General features: G+C 46.2%; 1 protein-coding gene across 2 annotated transcripts in view; it reads left to right on the top strand.

The window, feature by feature from the left end:
- The first annotated feature begins 11,484 nt into the window (after positions 1 to 11,484).
- LOC111157803 (keratin, type II cytoskeletal 2 oral-like) overlaps positions 11,485 to 16,078 on the top strand; it is an 8,386-nt gene continuing 3,792 nt past the window's right edge. For both annotated transcript variants that reach the window (XM_022519461.1, XM_022519460.1), the window contains exons 1-4: positions 11,485 to 12,066; positions 13,148 to 13,368; positions 14,773 to 14,833; positions 15,510 to 15,605. In XM_022519461.1, the coding sequence (XP_022375169.1) occupies positions 11,485 to 12,066; positions 13,148 to 13,368; positions 14,773 to 14,833; positions 15,510 to 15,605 (960 nt within the window). The remainder of the gene's footprint in view (positions 12,067 to 13,147; positions 13,369 to 14,772; positions 14,834 to 15,509; positions 15,606 to 16,078) is intronic.

Here is a 16,078-nt window from a genome sequence, read left to right as displayed (position 1 = left end):
ACGCTGCGCCTGGGCCCCGCAGCCTCCCCAGTGCCTCGTGCCCCCAGCCGCGCCTTCCCTCCGCAGTCAGCGCCAACCCGCACCCTCCACACCCATCCCAGCACCGCGCCCTCCTAGCCGCTCTTTGGGGCTCGAAGACCGGGGCCTCTGGCTCCTCCATCCGGACCCCGGGCCGAGCCTAGCCTCGAGAACTCCGGGTGCTCTCTTGGGCTCCCGTCTCTGCCTGGTTGTCCAGGAGTGGCCTGAGCCACCACCTTGTCCTGCCCTTGGGGTCCCCTCCCTGGGGGAAATGGTCACCAGTTCTGATGTATATAACGCACAGACCCCTCTGCCAACCATTCTGTCGCCAATAAAGTGCATTGTGTTTCACATCAGGCCTCTGCGTCTTCCCTGGCCACCTTTCTCCCCACTGGAGTGACTCCTGTCACCCTCTCCCAGTGCTGTCTGTCCGCAGAACAGCTGGAATGCTGATTCTTTGCCTCTAAGGCAGTCACTCCCTCCTGTCCACTGTATGGGATCGAAATGGGCAAGATTGGGTGGTTCCTGTATTGTTTGAGCATGGTGAAGGGGTAGGGGAGAGGGGCTGGCAGGGTCACACTCCAGGAGGTCCTGTTGACTCACAGTTCTTAGAGGGGAAGGTGGGACCTTGTAGACTTTCATCTCCCCCTTGCCTTCTCTCATGTGGGGGAACCTAAGAGGGCCTTCAGTTGTTGAAGAGCTTGGGGATGGAGGAGTTCTTTCCTTGGCGCTGGTTCCTACTCCAGCTGACAAGCTGAAAGCTTTCCACCCCATCCAGGTGCACCTGGGCAAGTGTGAGCTGCTAGACCTCCAGGGCTGCAGGGATTTCCCAGAGCTACCTATCTCAAAGTCTGACCCCCAAACCCCACTCTGTAGAGGGATCTCTGCAGAAAGCCTTCTGTGTCCTTTAAATCTTTCCTCCTTGGAGCACATATTAGAGGTTCTGAGAAGGCTTGTAGCAAAGACTACCTGTTAGCTGTCTTTAACCCAGCTTTGCCCACAGAGGCCTCCTTTCTGGGTAAAAAACTATTGACACTGGTGGGAAAATGTCCTACACCTGTCTGCATGCACACTGGGTTCTTAGGTTGTGTGCCAGCCATGGAAGCTTCCAGAACCAGGAAGCCCCGATAAAGTATCAGTTAGCCATGGCAGTGCTGTCTGGAAGGTCATGGCTAGAAGAAACTCAGTCTCGAGGAGTCCAAGAGCTTTATTTGCAAAGAAGGAGACCGAGGGTCAGAGAGGTCTCGTGGTTTGCTTAGGATCCTAGAGCCTCTGAAGGTCTGAGCTGGGAGTACACCCAAGCATCCTAAGCCTGGAGCTCCTGCCCCTGCCCCACACTGTCTCTGAGGCTATATTTGCTCCCCTCATGGCCAGCTGCCTGGGTACTCAGAGAACACGTAGGCAATGGAGTAGAAATGGTAAGCCAGGCTGGGCCAGGGAAGCAATATTTCCATCTTAGGCCAAAGCTGAATTTCTTCCAGAGAAGGGAAATGATAATTAAACAGAGAAAACCAGCAACTGGGGCTTGAGATTTGCACGGACATCCTATGTTCTCACTTAGCAGAGCAATCCAGGGCCAGTTCTCTCTGATCTCCCAGGAAGACTCTTTGCAGGATGTGGGATTTGGTAGCTATTGCTTCATCTTTGGGCAGGAAGGTGACTTTTCTGGCTGGCATCCCTTCATGGACAAGGTTAGTTGGGTGAGACCCAGTGCCTGCCCCAGCTCAGAGCTCAGAGGGCTGGGTGTGCGGGAAGGTGCCAGGCCAGTGATGGGACAGCTGCTTCCCCTTGCGTGAAGTCTTTGTTAATGCATTCCTTCCTTCAACCAATATTCACTAAGTTAACTCTCAGGCACTGGGCTAAATGTTGGAGATACATCGGTGAGCAAAAATAAGATATTGTGTTGCTCTTGTTGTAATAAGGGAGCACAACAACAAAGTAAGCAAACAAACAATCAAAATAACTTCAAGCTCTGCGGTAAGTGTATGGGGAAGAGAACCTGGCGGCTGACCTGGAGAAATGGCAGGACTTGTGAACAGATTGGATGCAGGCATGAAGGAGAAGGAAGATGTGCCTGTGCTGCCTGGTTTTCCAGCGGGAGCAGTTGCATCACGGCTGATGCCGTCTGCAGAGGGGAGGGAAGGGAGGGGCCGAAGGTAGGATGGGTCTGAGGAGGCCCTTCAGGAGCTCGGCTCTAGATAAGTTTGAGCTGCTCACAAGGTAGACATCTGGCCTACAGCTGGAGCAGTGAATGTGGTTTCAGAAGGGACACATATCAGGACTGGAGACTCCCATTTGGACATCATCTGCATAAGGATGGTTAGGGTTGTTTCTAGAGCCATGGCAACCGCTGAGCTCTCCCAGGTGGATGGAAGAGAAGAGGGCCCAGGCTGAGCTCCAGCATCCAGAGTCAAGGAGAAGAGAACAATCAGCCAGGCAGTAGAGGCTGGGCCAAGTTTTCCAGAATACCTACCTCTGAGAAGTCAAGGGGTTTCTAAATGGGCTCCAAGGGACGCCCAGATGAGGACTAGCCTTTTTTGGGACACTATCCATGTCTCAAAGTTCACATTCAGCCAATGGCTTCTTTCCTTTGCTGTTCTCCCTGGACTCTAGCTACTGGCCCCTGTGCATCCTGTGGGGGTTTTCAGGACACCCCAACCATCTAAGTTGCCTTCAGGTGGCAGGGGGAATCCATGCAGCTTCTTAAAGGGGAGAGTAGCCAGGGATAGGCTGGCTCAGGAGGAATGGCACCATGGAGAGGGCTATTTCTTGGAGGTGTCATTGTCCCAAAGAAATGACCAAGCAGGTGAACTCAGTGCTAAGACCTGAGACTGAAGGAATTAACTCCATGCGTGGCTGGATATTCTCTATTTAGCCCTGATCATTTCTGATCCAGGCTGGAAACACTTCCAGGGAACTTTGCCTAATTCTGAGGACTCCTCTTTTTTCTTCACTTCAGCTTTTACAGAATTGTGAAATTCTATGGTGATTTTTCAGGTGCTCTTAAGTCTCTGGGCTTGGGTTTGCTTTCTTCCACTTGACTAGACTTTTTTATCTTTTGAGTAAGGAGCCAATTGGTGCTGTGTTGTCCATTCTTTTCCTATACTCTGAGGCACGTTTGTTTACCCACTGGGGAACTCTCCATGACTATTGAATAATGCTGACTTGTATGCCTTAAACTGGGATTTGGGGCTCTCTCTGCTTTGGTTCACTCCTGTTTTGTTTGCTCCTTGGGTGTGGAGTGGTACACCCTCCTGTGATGCCACAGGGACCCAACTGCAGCCCCTCACCCCAATCCCATCCCCATCCATTCCTCTCTGCCTACTCCCTCCCCACACCCCACCAGGGAAGAACACACCAAACAGTTTCTTCCTGTTCCAAGAGCTTGTTGACTCATTGGTTCACGCATTCCTGCAGGTCAAGGAAACCAAAATGGGTTTTTAGATTTTGGGTTATTTCATTCTTTCTCCTTCTGGGATGTAGGCTATGGGTCAGAACAAGTATCAACAGTGATGGTGATACAGTCACAAAAGGCTCAGTTGAGGGAACCAGGGGATTGTTTTCCTCCACAAGAATCTGCCTCTGGATAATCCAGACTGCTGATGATCAGGATTTGCATAGAAAGTTCTGGGTAATTTGTAGGAAGCTCTCTGTGTGACTGTTCTGTTTCGCCTAGAGCTGGGTGGGGCTTGTTAGGCAAACATCAGAAATCTCATCTCTTGGAATTTGGGCTGCCCCTTCTCTGTCTTCTCAGCACTTTGGCCCCTGTGCATTCTCCCTCTGCTTCCAAGGCCAGAAATGTAGACACCCTGCAACAATTTTGGAAAGACTGAGAAAAACTCACTTGAGTTCTGAAAGTACTTCTTCACATATTTATCTATATTTCTCACAAGCCCTTTTGGGATGCAAACTGTACAATAAACATCTCTGTTGTGCCTAAAATCAGTCTAATCAGCCCTGATATTTCCAGCCCAGGCTGAAGGCTAGTTGGTTCTCTTAGGATACCACTGATGGGGGTATTGTGGGAGCAATCTGCTATCCTCAGAATCCGTGGTGACATCAACTTCTGGAGAAGATGGGGGCAGGAAAGGATGGTTCTAGATGGCAGTAAAGCAGAGATTTTCATAGGGGGCAATCTCCCCTCCCCCTCCAGAGAGAACATATGGTAATGTCTGGTGATATTTTTGGTTGTTGCAACAGAAGGAGTCCTATGGGCATTTAGAGTGTAAGCACCTACAAGGCACGGGACAGACCCCTGATCAAGAATTATAAAGCTGAAAGTGTCAGTAGGGCTGCTGTGGAGAAACTCGGAAACCAGGCAAGAGGTCATCTCATTCACCCCTCTCCTTAGGAAAGGATCCTTGGTTACACTGATCTTGGTTATAGCTGAGCTGAATAGAGACAATTTTCCCTTTGAGGGAAGTAGATATTTTTAGGAGTTTATTTTAAAAGAGAAATGTCCTTCTACTCTGGACAAAGGCACAGGAAAGAAGCCAGGCAAGCAGTGTGGCCCTACGTGGGCATTTGCAAGACCTGTGCCAATGAACTGCTAAGTATTGCAGTTCTGGAATAAACCTGGCCGTTTTACGCTCTGTGCCTTTGACAGTCTTCCCCTTTGCTAGGAATACTCATTCCATCTTCAGTTACTTGACTAGCTCTTACTATCACTGACGATCATTCAGGTTCCACCTCCTGCAGGATTTGCTGGACCGCCACAGGGCCCTGAGGTCTGCCTGTGCTCCTATGGGACCTGTTAACCCCCTTTTCTCACTTGCCCTTTTGTATTAAGATGACCAGTTTCATGTCTGTTCTTCACACTAGCCTGGAAGGAACTCGAAGGGATGGATGTGCCTTCTTCATCTTTGTGCGTCACAATGTTCACAGTGTCTCTCACGTGACACTGAATTTTACTGAGCTAATGAGGTACTGGAAAAGGATAGGGTGGGCTCTTCAATGCAATGCTGTCCTGACATATTTCACAAAAACAACACGATTAAACAACTCGTTGTTGTTCTGTACTTACTGGCGCAAGTCATACGCCGGGTAATTTGCACATGTCATTTCATTTAATCCTCACCATAGGAGGCAGGTGGTTATTATCCTCATTTTCTAGATGAGGAACCTGGGGCTTAGAGAGGCAGAGTAACACGCCTGGTCTCAGCAATGGAAGTGGTAGATCTGGGCCTCTAATCCAAAGCCTACACTTGCAACCACGGGAGTGAATGGGGCTGGCTGACTTTGCCCTCTCTGGGATGCCCTCTCTGGTACTAGCTCCGGAGCGTGGTGCTAACAGCTCTCTGGAGTCTCGAGGAGCCAGAAGCTCCAAACCTGGTTTTGTTCCAAACCAAGCCTGAAGTTCCTAGGCAAGCAGGAGAGGTTTTTTTCGGGCTTCCGAGTTCCCGTGGGGCGGGCAGGTCCACCTTCAACTCTAGAGAGTTCTGATCTCCAGTACAGAAGCCAGAGATCAACTGGGGGAAATAACCTTGATAATGATGGGTGTTTCTCTTTGATGCCAAAGAGGAATTCGCAAGGTTTCAAACTATTTTCATTCATACAAGTGGGTGCTTCCAGGCATGTCTGTCCATCACTTTCTGTGGGTGGGTTCTTTAAATGTCGAAGTGGACATTTCACTTTTCAGTCTGGGTGGTGTGATTTGACTTGCTGCAGCCCACATGAATTCATGACAGGATTTGGATAGCCTAATTAAAACCCTAGGTCTGGGACACCTGGGTGGCTCAGTCAGGTAAGCATCTGCCTTTGGTTCAGGTTATGATTCCAGGGTCCTGGGATGGAGTCCCACGTTGGGCTCCTGGCTCAGCAGGGAGCTGGGTTCTCCCTCTGCCTGCCCCTTCCCCTGTTTGTGCTCTCTCCCACTCTCTCTGATAAATAAATAAATAAAATCTTAAAAAAAAAAAACCCTAGGTCAGTCAGCTAATTGATTTGGGGCAAGTTAATTGACCTAACTAAGCTCGTGTCCTTATCTATGAAATGAGAGTGAAAATTTTGACTTTGTGGCGTTTTTATGACCATTAGAAATTATACTCATAAACAGCTTAATTTTGTGCCTGGTGTATGGCAGGCACTCAGTCCACATTAGCCATTTTTATATTCTTTTTATAGATAGGTAAAAGGAGCAAAGATTAGAAAGAGGACATTCTTGTCACTAAAGTATAGCCCCCACAATTCTTGGAAGTATGCAGTAGCCCAATGAATATTTGTTGACTGATGGATGGACGGCATTACTGATGAGCCCCTGTAGTGGGAAACTGGCTTGGCCAGGCATGGAGACTGGCTTTTATGGAACTTGCCATGCTGACACTGTGATTCCTTGCAATTTGATGCAAAAATCATCAGACTTCAGTGCTTCATTGACCCTAAACTGGGCTACCCTTTAACATTCCTCCCTCCTTTTAGCCTCTAGACTGGTATCTTCTTGGAAGGCTCTTACATCAACATCATGATCATCACAGGAGCTGCCATATGCTGACCACTTGCCCTGTGGAGGGGCCTCTAATGCTACTTCCTCTAGTCCTCACAACAACCTAATGAGGTGGTTATGCTAACACAAATTTAGAAAACAGAAAACCGAGGGCAGAGAGTAAAATTACTCGCTGGAGGTCTTGTAACTGGAAAACGGCAAGGCTGGGATTTGAGCACCTGCCTAACTCCAAGGTCTCCATGTTTTCCACCCCTCCACCCTGCAAAGAAAGAGAAAGAGAAGAGGTCATTTGAGGTCCAGAATATTCAGAATGCCAATGAAAAGGGATGAGGACTTTCCCCCATGGTGCTTCCTGAGGGAAGGTCAAGGCAGCAAGACCATGGCTGGTGAGAGATCTGTGTTGACAGGAGAATTGGTCCTTGGGTACCTACTCCATTTTCCAGCATCCCAGAGCTCTTCTCCTAACTTCATCTACCTTCAGGCTTTAGTCTGCCCTCAGCTTCCTCTCTCATGCATGGAGCAAGTGCTTTCTCTTTGGGCATAAGGCCGGTTTCTTTAACTTTATGCCTTAACCCCTTGGCTGCCCTAAGTGCCCATTCTCACCCATTCCAGATGCATAGCTGGACTAGTGCTTCTCTAAGTGTGTATTGATAAGGGTTAAGATAGAAAGGTTTTGTTGTTAAGTTTGTTTGGGAAACTCTAATAAAGTAACAGTAAATTATTTTTTTCTATGTGACTTCTTAGGGCTTTTAAATGTGCTTTATTAAAACCTCAAGGGAAAGCTATAGAATTTTCATTTTCCAAACTTATTTGGCCAAAGAACTTTTTTTTTTTTTTTAATCAAGGCTATCTTGGGGAATAGTATTTGGCCCTAAAGAAGCCCTGGGAGAGAATCCAGTATGAGATAAAGATTTAAGGGTGAGTTGAAGAGCACTGTAATCGAGTCTGGAGAGAAGACCAGAATTAGACTGAATTATGATTGCTAATGACTAAGACTTAGTAACATAAGGATTTACCCATACTTAGATTTTTTTTCTTTTTTGATCAAACTTTAGCTATAAAGGGAGCTAACCCTATGCGGTAATATATATTTTTTGTTCATTTGTTAAATAAAGTTATTTCAGTAGTGATCTTTCAATTTAATTATATATATTTTTGCCTTATTTACTATTTTTTATTATGATTTTTTTCAGCATAACAGTAAGGTTTTTATTTTAATTTCAGTTGGTTAATATGCAGTGTAATATTAGATTTTAGTGTGCAATATAGTGATTCAACATTTACATACAACACCACCCAGTGCTCATCACAACAAGTGCTCTCCTTCACCCCATCACTTGTTTAAAAAACTGTGTATCTTGCTGAAAGAAGATGTTACTTGAATGATGGTTCACACACTGTGTAGTGTCCAATATAAGTTTTTATTTTAACATGGTAGAAAGTAGAACATGATGATAATTCTTAGTCCAGGGGCAGTATACCCAGAATGACTGTTCATTTTTCTTTTTCGGGGGAGGACAATTTAATGATTATCTTGAAAATTTGATCTGTGAATCTGCATATACAAAGGTCACATAACTATCATCCCTTCATCCTCAGCTCCTAAGTAGAGAGGGATATCTGCATACTTTGACCTAGAGGTAGTGACTGCTGTCTCAGGATTCATTCCTCTACTCCCAATTATATTATGGGCAACTAATTCTTAAGCATTCTCATTGCAGTTGAACACCAGAGAACAATCTGTCTAGAGGAAATAACTCTGCTATACAGGTGACAATTCCCCCTAATTTATAGGTGAGGAAATAAGGATCCAGAGTACTCAGCCACTTGGCAACCTTGACATGGAAGGTTCTGCAAGGTGAGGGATTAGAAGAACTCAGACAGTTGGCAGCAGGCAGCACATTTAGACGCCACTGCTCTAAAAGATCCTGCAGTGAATAAGAGAAATATTGCAGAGGATGCTAACTAGTTATTTCCAGAAGCTTCAGTCAACTGCTGAGAAAACAATCTCAACTGGCTAAATAGGGTGATGCTTTGGCAGGCTCAGGAGATATGGATTAGGCAACCCAACCCAAACCTGTGTTTTTGTGACCTGCCCATTCCTCTCTCTATCCCTCTTCTCCAGCATATGCCAGGATGGAAGAGATGAGCCACACTTAGGAGACTGCCACCGCTGCCTCAGCACTAGAGCCGAGGGAGGGGAAGGGAATCAGAGACACTGATGTCTGTTCTTGTTTGCTTTGGGCTCTCACCTGGGGATTCAGGAGAGCCTATCTCAGCTTTCTTCTCAGGGAGGCATTTGATCTTCTGCTTTTAAGGGAGTTCCAGAGAATGTGAATAAAAACCTCACCAAGAAGGACTGACATTCAATTGACAGGTGGAGTAAGTGTCTCAAAGAAGAACCCAACAGAGATCCCCTTCATGGATTGTCTATGGAAAGATAATGTTGATTTAAAAATCCAAATATTTGTTTCTGGCCCTATTTAAATCTCCAAACAATCCTGCAAGTGAGGTAGAATCCTCATTTTACAAATAAGGAAAGAGAGACTCAAAGAAGTCAAGTACCTTGTCCAAGGTCACTAATTAGTGCAAGGTAGACAAGGGAATTGAACCAGGTCTTCTGAAGTTCATGATGAAAGGTCTTCTGTTAGACCACAATTACCTTACTCTTGTGTGGCATTTTATAATTTTCAAGGGACTTTCACTTATGTTATATCCTGTGAGGCTCCCTACAAACCACTGAGGTAGGAAAGGATTTGACAGATTAGAACACAGACTTAGTGTGTTAAATCACAGCCCAAGGTCACAGACACTAATCCCTCCTAGCAGAGATCTTGCCCTCTACTATCCTGACTTGGGTTTCTTACTCTTTACCCTCAGTCAGCTTTCTTTTCTTACTATCCTTTTGTGGGTTGCTCAGGGGTATAAAGTTTTTGAGAACAGCCAAGTTTAAATTTATTTCCTTTCCCTGTGTCCCCAAGTAGAGTACTAGCAATAGTTTAGTGTACAGCCTCTTATTTGGAGTAAAAAAATCATACTACACATTTTATATTTATATATATATAATTTATTTATTATAATATATTATTATATGTAAATAATATATATTTATATTTATATATTTATTTATATATATATATATATATTTGTATATTTATATATACTTACAACAGCCCATGAAGTACCTACTATTATAGTTGAGGAAAACAAAGCACATAAAAGTTAAGTAATTTGTCCAAGGTCAAAGAGCTGGTGAGTGGTGAAGCTGGGATTCTAACCAGGCAGACTGGCCCTAGACAAACCTGCAGAACAGAAAATTAATTGGCTGCAGAACAGTTAACATTGCTTGACTTCAGGATCTTCAGACCTATCCTCTGCCCTAGAATGTTTTGTCTGAAAATCACCCCAGAAAGACAGTGTTCACTATTGATTTGATTGGAAATCTGGAGACATACCGGAGATACACCAACCACCTATTTCTTGGGGAGTCTAGAATCACCTCCTCCTGCTCTGTCATATTTTATAGGGTCCTGAATGTGAATAGAAACCTGAGAACATATTCTTGCCATGTGTGGTGTGGTTGGGTGTGGAGGGGGGTTGGCATGGGAATGGGGGATAGTTGAGCTGTCAGAAGTTAGAGCAATAATGTACCAGCATATCTACTCTACCACCAAGGGTTCTCCATCCTTCCTTCCCCTAAATCCCTGGGCTCAGATTAAATACCCATAGTTAGCCAGGGCATCCCAAACTTCCTTGATCATAAAGATTACCTGAAGGGTTTGTTAAAAAATGTAGACACTCAAGCCCTTCCTCTGAAGATTTGTATTCCATAAGACTGGGGTGAGACCTTGGTCTAGATATTTATATTCTTAGGCACTGGTTATGGGTCAGTTAACACAAGTCAATGCTTACCCCATGCAAGAAGTTGGTGATTCAAAATGAGTAGGGCTCATTCCCTTTCCTTGATGAGCTCAGGGGCCTACAGGCTGTACTGAAAATTAACATATAAGTTTATTTTAAGACATAGTGGGAAAAGTACAGGGTGTGGTGGGAAAACAAGGTGATGGAGGGGTTGGCAGATCCTAAGGTCATCAGATCTGATATAGCATGCACTCTTATCCTGAGATGAACGGGATCTTTCATTTTACTCCACCAGCCAACTGGAGGGCCCCCACATTGTGTCCTCTCTTTCTTCTGGATCCAGAAATCACCTACTGTGGGTCAAGGATGGTGGTGGGTCAAGGATGGTGGCGAAAGGGTGTGGATGGTAGGTCAAAGATGGAGACTCCTCCCTATACCTGTCCTTTTCCACTTCCCAAGCCTCATACTTGTTTGCTTCATATATGGTCCCCACTTTTCCCAAGGTCAGGCATTTTATTTTGTTTTATTTCCCATGAACAGCACTGCTCAGCTCAAATGACAGGCTGGCTTAAATGGATGCCCTTGGCTGAGGTGGTGCCAGAGTGGACCTCTGCCTTCCCATTCCCCCACCCCAAGCCCTCCTCTGGACATTTCTCTGCAGAGGTGGGCATAGATGATATGTCACTGGGCTGTGGTACTCTGGCATTGCAGGGAGGGATCCAGCTCACATGGAAGAAGTTGTCTGGTCCTCACCCCTGTGTCATGGAGCTCCGTGGGTCCTAAGACCCTGGTGTCAAAACCCAATTCATTCTGCTGGATCAGGTGCTGTCTGAGTTCCCTAAGCCCCCTGAGGAAATCACAGGGAAGAAGGGAGGAGAGTTCCAGTCTTTTGTCAACTGTGGCAAGTTTGGGTGATTAAGCTAAAAAAGCAAAGTCATTTTGGTCCAGAGGATTAGTTTGGAGGAGTGTTGCAAGTCTACAAGTAACTTATTGCCTGGGAGGCAAACCAAACCCAAGATGAGTCTCAGCTAATTGCTTGCCTTTCCTTGTGCCAAGCCTAGCTCTCTGGTATATAAAGGCCACCCTCCTCTTTGTCCCCATCCTCTGCCTTCACCCCTCTCAGCCCTTGCTAAGTGGTTGCTAGCTGACCTCCAATCTCTCTCACCATGAACAGACAAGTCTGCAAGACATCTGGTGGTGGCAGCCAGGGTTTCTCAGGCCGCTCTGCCGTGGTCTCTGGCAGCAGCAGGATGAGCTGTGTGGCCCGCTCTGGGGGAGCTGGCGGAGGGGCCTGTGGGTTCCGGGCCGGAGCAGGTGGCTTTGGCAGTCGCAGCCTCTACAGCCTAGGTGGCAACAAGAGCATCTCCATCAGTGTGGCTGGTGGCTGCCGGGCTGGTGGCTTTGGGGGAGGACATAGCAGCTGGGGCAGTGGCTTTGGGGGTGGCTATGGAGGTGGCTATGGAGGTGGCTTTGGTGGTGGCTTTGGTGGTGGCAGAGGAATGGGATGTGGTTTTGGTGGAGCCGGTGGTTTTGGTGGGCCTGGTGGCTTTGGTGGGCCTGGTGGCTTTGGTGGGCCTGGTGGCTTTGGTCCTGGTGGCTTCCCAGGAGGAATCCAGGAAGTGACTGTCAACCAGAGCCTCCTGCAGCCCCTCAATGTGGAGATCGACCCCCAGATAGGGCAAGTAAAGACCCAGGAGCGGGAGCAGATCAAGACCCTCAACAACAAGTTTGCCTCCTTCATCGACAAGGTGAGGGCAAAGCTCAGAGGTGCCACGGAGGGTTTTGGCTGCCCAAGGTGTTGGTGTATGAAGACACCAGGGGGATCTGCCAGGCTTATAGGTAGAGGTATTAGCTTCCTGTCCTGGTTTTGCCTTGGGCCCTTCAGGAGAGCAGGCATGCTCTTGCTCTTCAGGCCCTATTTTCCTTGCTGTGAAATAGGGAAAGGATTCTAGCTTCTGATTTTCTTCTAGGGATAGGACTAGGGAAAATGAAGTGAGGGTCCAAACTTGTTTGTTGTCCTTTGAAGAACAGGGCATTAGCCATGAAATTATTATAGTTAACATTCAATTTCTCTTGAAAAGCAACTTCCTGATAATATAAACTAGCTGGTAATCAAACTTGCATTAGTAAGAATCTTGGGACTGCCTCTCAGTGATGAGTGTTGGCAACTAATTTACCTTCTGAATGGTCCTGCATTTTAACTGATATTAATTTGTGTTGTCTATGCTGGGGGAAGGAAGGGTGTGCTGGGTCTGGGGTAATGAGCCTGGGGTTTGAAGTTAAACCCAGATCAGCTATATGCTGAGTAACTGAAAGGGAAAAAAAACTAGAGGAAATATGAAACAACTTAGGAAAAGTTAGACCCTGTTGACTGTTTTCACTGCCTGTAGGAAGGTAAAATTTTCACTTAAAAACAATTATAAATAACTTTATTTATGCCTATCTTCTGTACTTGTGTTCTGAAGGATCACCATAGACTAGGGCAGTGATGGCTGTGACTCTTAGCTTGGTCACTTAGTAGTCAGGTCAGTTTGGGCAACTTAAACTGTTTGAGATTACATTTCCTAGGTACAAAGGGATAATAACACTTCCTTTTTAGGTGGTGGTGAGGATTAAATGAGATCGAATAAGTGAAAATGGTAGGTACAGAGTAAATAACACATTGTAGCTCTCCCTTGTCTAAATTCTCATTCTTCTCAGTTAAAAAAAACCCAGAGGCTACTGCAGATTGGAGAACTGGGTTCATTTCCACATTTCCACTCTTTGGGATGCATGGTCCCACTTGCCCAACTCAAGAGGCTCATTCCTTTTCTTTTTCACCTGATACAGGTGCGGTTCTTGGAACAGCAGAACAAGGTCCTGGAGACCAAGTGGGAGCTGCTCCAGCAACAGACCACAGGCTCTGGCTCAGGACCCAACAACTTGGAGCCTTTCTTTGAATCCTACATCAGCTTCCTGCGCAGGCAGTTGGAGTTGGCTCTGGGGGAGAGAGGGAACTTGGAAGGAGAGCTGAAGAACATGCAGGACCTTGTGGAAGACTTCAAAAAGAAGTAAGGGCCTCAACTGGGGAGTTTCCCCTTATGGGGGATTAGCAGGGAGGTGTAGCCCCAGCTCGAGATTTTAACTGTTCCAGACTGTACCTTCAGTCAATACTCTTAGATGGACTTGCTGAGTGAGGCATGACCAAGTGGAAGGGGATAAGAGGGTGGGGAATGAGACTTTAAGGTGGCTGATTGTGACAGATTTTTCAGGCTCCAGGGACCCCCTCCTACACTAGCCTAGTTGGATAAGAGAATCTACCCAGAGTTAAAAGCCCTTGGGGATGGAGAGTCTGCCCTCCACACTTACTGTACATAGGGATCACCTTGGAAGCTTGTCAGAAATGCACATTCCTGTGCTCTGGTCATAGATATTCTGAATCAGTAGGTGTGGGGCAGGTCCCAGGAATCTGAGTGCCCCATAGCTGCCAGGAATTCCTGGCAGATGCTCTAGGGCCACACTTTGTAAAGTACTCTTTCAATGTGCCCAATACCCTGTCTCTGGAGCTTCAGTCAGCCCCCTTCTGCATGTTTGAGGTTGTAGTTGACACCCTCTGAAGTCTGTAAGAGGTAAATTGGGCCTCTCAAGGTGGGGAGGGAGCTCTGGACATCCCCAGGGTCAGGACCCACAGGGGTAAGTACCCCTGTTCTGAGGAGGCCCCATTCCGGTTTAACTGCGCAAACCTGGCAGACACCCAGGCTTTGTGCTGAGCACTGGGAATCCAGTGGCAACTCAGATTGACATTGCTTAGAAATCTCTTCTCCTGGAACCATTCCATTTTTCAATCTTCATGAGATCTAGACCCCTGGTGGGAGATTATAGCCATGAATAAGCCGGAATCTCATAACCTTGATGCATTCAGAAGATATGAATTTATTCTTAACCCAAATTCCATAAAAAGCAACTCTAATTAATGAAAAGAAGCAGAACAGAGGCGGAAAACCTGGTCTGAGCAAATACCTTTCTGGGTCTCATATACACATCTTATGCTTTGTGATGTCTTCCAGAGCCAGGCAAGTAGTCAGGCTCCTTGAAGTCTTCTCCCACCCTGCCTACCCACACTTCAGCCTGTCACCAGGACTTGGGGGAGAAGGGTGAGGCAGTGGCCTCAGCTCTGAGAGGCCTGTAAGCCAGACTGGCTACATAATTCTGAGGGCTCAGTGCAAAATGAAAATGCAGGGCCCTTGTTAAAAAAATTACTAAGAATTTCAAGATGGCCCCAGCAGAGCATTAGACTGAATGAATGTGAGGACCTTCTGAACCCAGGGCCTTGTGTAACTGCACAAGTTATATGCCCATGAAGCTTGTCTTGTTTCTGGGTGAGTGGATTCTGTGTGAGTACTTGGGATCCTCTCTCTCTCTCTCTTTTACTTTGGAAATGTCACTGTCCAAATGTGTGCTTCTTTCTGTCCCAGGTATGAAGATGAGATTAACAAGCGCAACGCAGCTGAGAATGAGTTTGTGGGGCTCAAGAAGGTAAGAGAGCTGGGAAGAAAATGTCAAGGCTTTATTTCTGAGCACTAACCCATGGAGTCAGCTGCTCTGGGGCATAAGGACCCTATGCTGTGTGTGGGGTTTACCTTTCTCCTTACATTTTCGGAAACAAAGGAACCTGCTCTAAATACATTACTGGTGAGGGAGACATCTTACAATATTACTGTGCTTAATGAATTGATTAGTAATGTGAACTAATAATGAAGGTTTTATGTGTAGCATTAATCAAGGTCTTCAGCCTACAAGTGCACCTTGGATGTTATTAATAATAACAATCATCCAGTACTTGTAGCTTACTTAACTAATCATCATAAAGATGAGGTAGTGAGAAGAATATCCTCATTTCTATTCAGAAGGTTGGTTATATAGCACCCCAAACCCAAAGTCACAGTTAGATAAATGTGATTTTTCTACCCTTACTCCAGTGTCTTGCTAGTGGTTTATATCTTATTAAAGCATTGGGGTTTAACTGGTCAAGGCAACTAAAGGGAAGAAAACCACTTTGATTTTCTTTTAGAAGGGTAAGTGAGGAGTGGAAAATTAGGAGAACAGCGGAAGGATAAGGAGGAAGGATGAAGGCTTAGGAAAGAGCTGTGGTGTTTGGGGTAGAGTGGGTCATCCTGCTGGGTTTCTAATTTCCTGCCTTCACACCCTGTAGGATGTGGATGCAGTATACATGAACAAGGTGGAACTGCAGGCCAAGGTGGACAGCCTGACAGATGAACTGAACTTCTTGAGGACCCTCTATGAGATGGTGATTTTTTGATTCCTTGATTTGCCAAGCTCCAGAGCCTTCTTGTCTGCATCTTCCCAGACATGCTTCCTGAGTAGGACTTTAGGGGATAGTCAAGTGGCAGAACTCACCCAAAACAAGCAACAGGGCTCGGAACTCAGCTATGCTCCACCCAGAAAATGCTAACTTTGTTCTCCCAGCCTGCATAGACCTGAGCCATAGGGCCAAGATCCCTCTTTGTCTTTGTTTTCCCTCTGTTCTCAGGCTATTTTGCTCTATACCTTCCCTCTGGTCCTATACCAGTATCATAGATAGCTCCTTCAGAGTACTCCTTCCTACTGTAGTCCCATGGAAACCCACACAGTCGGGCTCACTGCCTGATACTCTCAGGCTGACAACATGATTGTATTTGCACATTTGTCTTTCTCTTTAACTTTGTTGTCTGGGATCTCTTAGGCTATAGCCAGGCCTGAAACACAAGCTTAGTTTTTTTT

Source organism: Enhydra lutris, unplaced genomic scaffold, assembly GCF_002288905.1.
Source record: "Enhydra lutris kenyoni isolate GAN:26980312 unplaced genomic scaffold, ASM228890v2 scaffoldscaffold56, whole genome shotgun sequence".
Taxonomy (NCBI): Eukaryota; Metazoa; Chordata; class Mammalia; order Carnivora; family Mustelidae; genus Enhydra; species Enhydra lutris.
Note: the sequence above shows the minus strand (reverse complement) of the source record. Positions and strands in the feature narration are given on the sequence as shown.